At 38.9% G+C, this 6115-nt stretch overlaps 1 protein-coding gene across 1 annotated transcript; it reads left to right on the top strand.

Moving 5' to 3' along the window:
* Window positions 1–356: 356 nt before the first annotated feature.
* On the top strand, window positions 357–4523 carry DIN10 (Raffinose synthase family protein). The gene is made up of 8 exons (XM_078301763.1): window positions 357–519; window positions 617–668; window positions 768–1030; window positions 1773–2855; window positions 2947–3156; window positions 3250–3384; window positions 3485–3794; window positions 3899–4523. The coding sequence occupies exons 1-8, from the start codon at window positions 395–397 to the stop codon at window positions 4271–4273; spliced, it is 2553 nt and encodes an 850-aa protein (XP_078157889.1). The 5' UTR covers window positions 357–394; the 3' UTR covers window positions 4274–4523.
* Window positions 4524–6115: the final 1592 nt, after the last annotated feature.

The following is a 6115-nucleotide window of genomic DNA, read 5'->3' as shown; positions in this document are numbered from 1 at the left end:
ATTACGCCAATCTATCGTGCCAGTCTCATCCGGCCAGTCGCTCTCCTCGCCTGAACTTGGTGTTGCCCCGGCTTAGACCAATTACCCCAAAATCTCTGTCAAAACTCAAAACAAGTGGCTAAAGAAATCCTCTGTGGCGAGCACCGAACTATATAATGTAACTGAAATTTCTTGTCAGCCACCCGTCTCAAACAATCCATATTAAGTATTAACTCTTCTCTAGTTCTCTCTCTCTTCCGAATTATTATAAGTTACCGAGGCGGGTCGGCTCTTCCAGCCAATCCCTTCGCCTGCTTCTGTGCTTTATTATTAGATAACGACAAGAAGACAAAATCCACATAAGCATACGCTAAGAGAGAGAGAGAGAAAGAGATACCGCTACACCGGTACCGCCATGAGCTGCTCAGCTAGATGTATAAATACCTCCTCCCTTCTCTTGTCCTCCCATTCATTCCTCTTATCTTCTCGCCTTCCATGTTCACTAACACCATTTTCTAAGAGTAATACATATTTATCCTGGTATCATCCCTTTCTTCTTCCCCCCCTTCTCTTAGGCAACTTCTATAAAGAGTTCAATTCCCCTCATTAATTATTTCTTCATTCTCATTTGACATAGCTTCCCTCGGCCGTCTCGGATCAATCGTGGCCTTCCCATTCCTTCAAGCAAGGTAACCATAAATTCAGGTCCTATTTTCATCCATCTTATGTAGAAAAATATTCAAGTTTTTTCTAATCAAATTCAATAATTTCTCTGCATGCGCTTGTAGAAGTTTGGAGTATTAGAAAAGCCAGACGAACGAAGAGAGGATAGAGTAAGAAAAGAAGGGAAAGAAGAGGAGATGACGATCACCAGTTCAATTAAGATATCTCATGGAAAGCTCCAAGTCAAGGGTCGCACTCTGCTCTCCGGTGTGCCAAATTCTGTGTACTCCAGCTCAGCCGTGACCTCGGGCCCAGTTGATGGCGTCTTCCTCGGTGCAGAGTTCAACGACCCCAGCTGCCGCCACATCATCCCCCTGGGGAACCTAACGTAAGAACCCAAATTCTTTCATTTTTGTATATCCCATTCACAATTAGATTACATTTTTTTGTTGAATTCCTGGCAATTGACCTTGGTTTAACCATACATTGTTCGGAGACCTCGGTTTAACCATACATTGTTCAAATTAATTCAGGTATGAAACTGAATCAATTTGACTTGTAAAATCAGAAGGCGCTGTTTTGATTTTAGAAGTCTAATTTGTATTTTGAATTGTGTTTTTGTATATTCCACAGAGATGATTTACATGCCTTTAAATAGGCTCAGCTTATTACATTGTATTCTCCTATGAGCTGTATCAGAAGCCAAAAGCTGAATAGCTGTAAAATAACAGAAGAAATAATTCCGTTGCTCTCTGAATTAGGAATAAAACATAAGGCAGATTCTCTCAATTTCTAACATGAAGTGGAGATGTCCAGTTGTCTCTTATTAACTTGCGTTGAGCATGTGTTTGATTTTTCACGTGAATCAGCGATCTATTATATTTAACAAATTTTAATCAAACATCACAGGGACCAAAGTGTCTTAACTCGATCTAAGCAATTTGTTTAGAATTGCTTTAGGAATTCTAGTATTGTATTATTTGAATTGAAGCTCTGAGTTGTGGAAATTCACATTGATGGATTATTGATTGTTTGGTTTTTTAGATAACCAGTGGAAATTCAACCTATTTCAAATAAATAAGAGCGTATACAATACTTTCTTAACCTGTACTGCTAATCTCTTTTTACAGGGATGTGAGATTCCTTGCCTGTTTCCGATTCAAGCTATGGTGGATGACACAAAAAATGGGCTCGAAAGGGCGTGAAATCCCACATGAGACCCAGTTCCTTTTACTCGAATCCAAACCAACCTCTGATCAAGAAGACGAGCTGTATACTGTCTTTCTACCCCTAGTAGAGGGCCCATTTCGTGCCTCTCTCCAAGGCAACACAAACGACGACCTTGAACTATGCATCGAAAGTGGAGATGTTGATACTCTTTCGACCTCATTTTCTCATGCCTTGTTTGTAGGCACAGCCAAAAAATCTGACCCATTCGAGGCAATTTCAGGTGCTGTCGCAGCTGTTAAATCACACCTTAGAACCTTCCGCACTCGATCAGAGAAGAAACTGCCTGGTATTGTCGATTATTTTGGTTGGTGCACTTGGGATGCATTCTATGTAGATGTGACCCAAGAGGGTGTTGAGGCTGGGTTACGTTCCCTATCTGATGGCGGGACCCCGCCTCGGTTTGTCATAATAGATGATGGGTGGCAATTGACTGCACCTGACCCACAGGTGGAGACGACCCCAGTACAGCGACTCACTGGAATAAAAGAGAACAACAAATTTCAAATCAAAGGTGATCAAGGGGTTGGTATAGAGAACATTGTAAAGACGGCTAAGGAGAAATACGGGTTGAAGTATGTGTATGTATGGCATGCAATTACTGGGTACTGGGGTGGTGTGCGACCTGGAGTAGAGGAGATGGAATCTTACGGGTCCCGGATGCAGTACCCAAAAATCTCACCGGGTGTATCTGAAAATGATACGGCTATGAAAACTGACGTTCTTACCTTGCAAGGTCTTGGCTTGGTCAACCCGAAGAGTGTGTACAAGTTCTACAATGAGTTGCATGCGTATTTGGCAAAATCGGGTGTGGATGGGGTGAAGGTGGATGTGCAATGCATATTAGAAACACTTGGAGCTGGTCTAGGAGGTCGAGTGCGGCTTACCAGACAGTATCACCAGGGGTTAGATGCCTCAGTTGCGAAGAACTTTCCCGATAATGGGATCATTGCTTGCATGAGCCACAATACCGATGCCCTTTATTGGTACGTATTCTTTTACCCTTAATCCTACCTCCCTGTTAGAATTGTGCATGTCATTTACTTGCATATTAATATTAAGTCGTCTTAATTATAGTTCAAAACAAACGGCTGTGGTAAGGGCATCAGATGATTTCTATCCGCGGGACCCGGTTTCTCATACAATCCATATAGCCTCAGTGGCATATAACAGTGTGTTTCTTGGAGAGTTCATGCTTCCAGATTGGGATATGTTTCACTCTCTCCATCCAGCAGCTGAATACCATGGCTCTGCCCGTGCCATCAGTGGTGGGCCCATCTACGTCAGGTAGTTGCCTAAATACTCGCTTAAACTATATTTGTTATTTTAGTTGAGTTTTATTTAAAATTAGGCATTGATTTGTTGATTGTATCTTCTTAGTGATGCCCCTGGGAAGCACAACTTTGAGCTCTTGAAGAAAATAGTCCTACCTGATGGATCCATCCTTCGTGCCCGTTTTCCCGGAAGACCAACCAAAGACTGCCTCTTTACTGACCCGGCTCGTGATGGTGTGAGGTATGCTTGAAGTTGTAAAGGCTAGGCTTAACTCAATTAATTAGCTTCATAGATCCCTCCCCACAGGGTACTAAACAGTTCAATCAATATGACAATGTAGTTTGCTGAAGATATGGAACATGAACAAATATACTGGCGTAATTGGAGTATATAACTGCCAAGGAGCTGCATGGAGTCATGTGGAGAAGAAGAATGTGTTTCACCAGACAGGAACCGAGGCGCTCTGTGGTGAAATTAAGTGCAGTGATGTCCATCTCATATCAGAGGCCTCGACCGATGCTGATTGGAAGGGAGATTGTGTTGTGTACCGGTATAGTAATGGCGACTTGTTTGTTCTTTCAAAGAAGGCAGCTATTCCCATCTCTCTAAAGGTGTTGGAGCATGCGACCTTTACTGTTGCCCCCATTAAGGTTTGTTGATAGCAACTCGACTTGGAATTACACTATTTTACAAAACATATAATTTTTGTGAGCTAAAATGAACTCCTGTATATCTTTTGACTGTGGTCTTGCAGGATTTTGCTCCTAGTTATAGATTTGCCCCTCTAGGTTTGTTAGACATGTATAATGGCGGAGGAGCAGTTGAATTTCTCACATACCATTGTCTCGATGGAGTTCAATTGATAGAACTTGATTCAAGTTCAGTTACAAGAGAAAATGGATCTTCACTTGCTATGACAGAAAATGCCGGAAGCGAAGCAGTTGGCATGGTTTGTATGGAGGTGAAGGGTTGTGGTAGATTGGGCTCGTACTCCTCGGCTAAGCCGAGGAGGTGCCTGGTGGGTTCAAGCGAGGTTGAGTTCACTTATGATTCATCAAATGGGTTGCTGGTTATACAATTGGAGAGTATGCCAAAGGAAAGAGTTCACAAAATAGTCATTGAGATTTAACTTGTTTTCTAATTCTTTGGGTGGATTTGAAATTGCATTCATTAGGGGTGGTTGGTGTATGTGCCAATTAGGGTTAGTGGCATGATATTGGTTGGGTGGAATTAGGGTTCATTCTATTGGGTTATATTATTATTTTAACACAAGATTAGATTGAGTTATTGAATGTCATCTAATTTTGTGTCTCAAGTTGTCCTTGGATGCAATAATTGGTGGTATTAATTATTAAAATAAGACAGCATTGTTATTTTCAGTGCTTGGTGCTCACTATTTTTTTTATTATATATTTGTTAATTTTCGTCCTGTCTTCAAAAAAGAATGGAATATTATGCAGAATATAAACCACTAGTTTTAGTGAAATGTATGAATATTATCTTGGAAAGCATCCACTATTTTCGTATTCTAATTTGAAAAAAATTCATATATACATCTCAAAAACGTTGAAAAAATTATATATTTCCCAAACTAAAATCTATAATATCATATTTACCCTTCTAAATTTCAAATTGTTGCTTTTCTATTAAAACTCGTTTTAAATGTATGAAGTTCTTGTTTCTCCTTTAATAAAAGTAAGCCAAAAATATGTAACGGGTGTAAAAGATCTAATTGACCATTTTGTGAAGAGAAATGATTCATTTCTCCAAGTCTGACACATACATAGTGGTATTTGAAAGACTAAATATAATATTATGAATTTTAGAAAGAAAAAAAGTACATATTTTTGAGTTTTTTTTTATGGGGTATATATGAAATTCCCCCTTCTAAAATTTTTGAGGAGAAGTAACTGAAGTTAGATGAAGTAATATAAGAGCAAGTGCAAATATATTTGTTCATGGCCTCCAATTGTTCTTGGTCTCCTTTTGTTTGGGCATTGCACTTCACAATATGGTGTGAGAGCTAGTGACATTACAAACTGATTCTTCTTTCATTTCTTATCTGCTGCTTTCTAAACAAGAGAAAACCTCATAAAACAGAAGGAAAGCCCAATAAATGGGTAAACAAGGCTTATTTGGACTCCAAGACGAGTTTCATGGGCTATTCATCATTTACAAAACGAGCAGTATTATATTATATGCACAGCTACGGAGCGGAGTTCAATAATAACAATTACAAGACAAGAGCAATGAGAATTTTTTTTTTTAATAATCTGACATAATTGGCCCCAACGTTGGCCCTCCCAATGCTGTATCATTTTGTTATCTACATTTTTGTCAGAGCAAAATTTTGCATTATTTTGGTTGCTTGTGACGACAAATTCCTGGCATAACATAATCTCTTTCATTATGTTATCCATATCTTGCCGCATGCACTTATCCAGAAACTCACTGGTGCAATAAAAAAGTTGCTTCTTTCAACCTTGCAATTAACCCTTATCCAATCTTCTATTAATTTCTGTTAATTTGTTTAGCTATTTGAGTTAAATAAATACGTTACTCTTTATAAAGTGCGTATTTACTTGCGGAGCAATAAAATAATGCATTATTGTTTTATTTTTGTTGTATTCAATTTCGCGAGAATATATGTTACTATTTCCATGAGAAAATATGATTTTGTAAACGCGGAGAAAAGTATGCAGTTCTTCTCGACTTGTATGTACATACAATGAAATACTACTACAATTGAAACAAGGATGAGCAGTAAATATAGTTGCTTTAATACACAGATAATCCACGCATCATGTTCTATCGGAGCGGTACTGAAAGCCTTTTCATGACAGTAACCAGTACTGTGATATCGCTATATATAACAAAGGAAAGGATAATGATGAGCCAACAAATAGAAAGATACATATATCACTTATGCCTGACATAAGTACATGAATAAAAGTTTGATTTCATTTGCTCG

Source organism: Carex rostrata, chromosome 4 (assembly GCF_964058835.1).
Source record: "Carex rostrata chromosome 4, lpCarRost1.2, whole genome shotgun sequence".
Classification (NCBI taxonomy): Eukaryota; Viridiplantae; Streptophyta; class Magnoliopsida; order Poales; family Cyperaceae; genus Carex; species Carex rostrata.
Note: the sequence above shows the minus strand (reverse complement) of the source record. Positions and strands in the feature narration are given on the sequence as shown.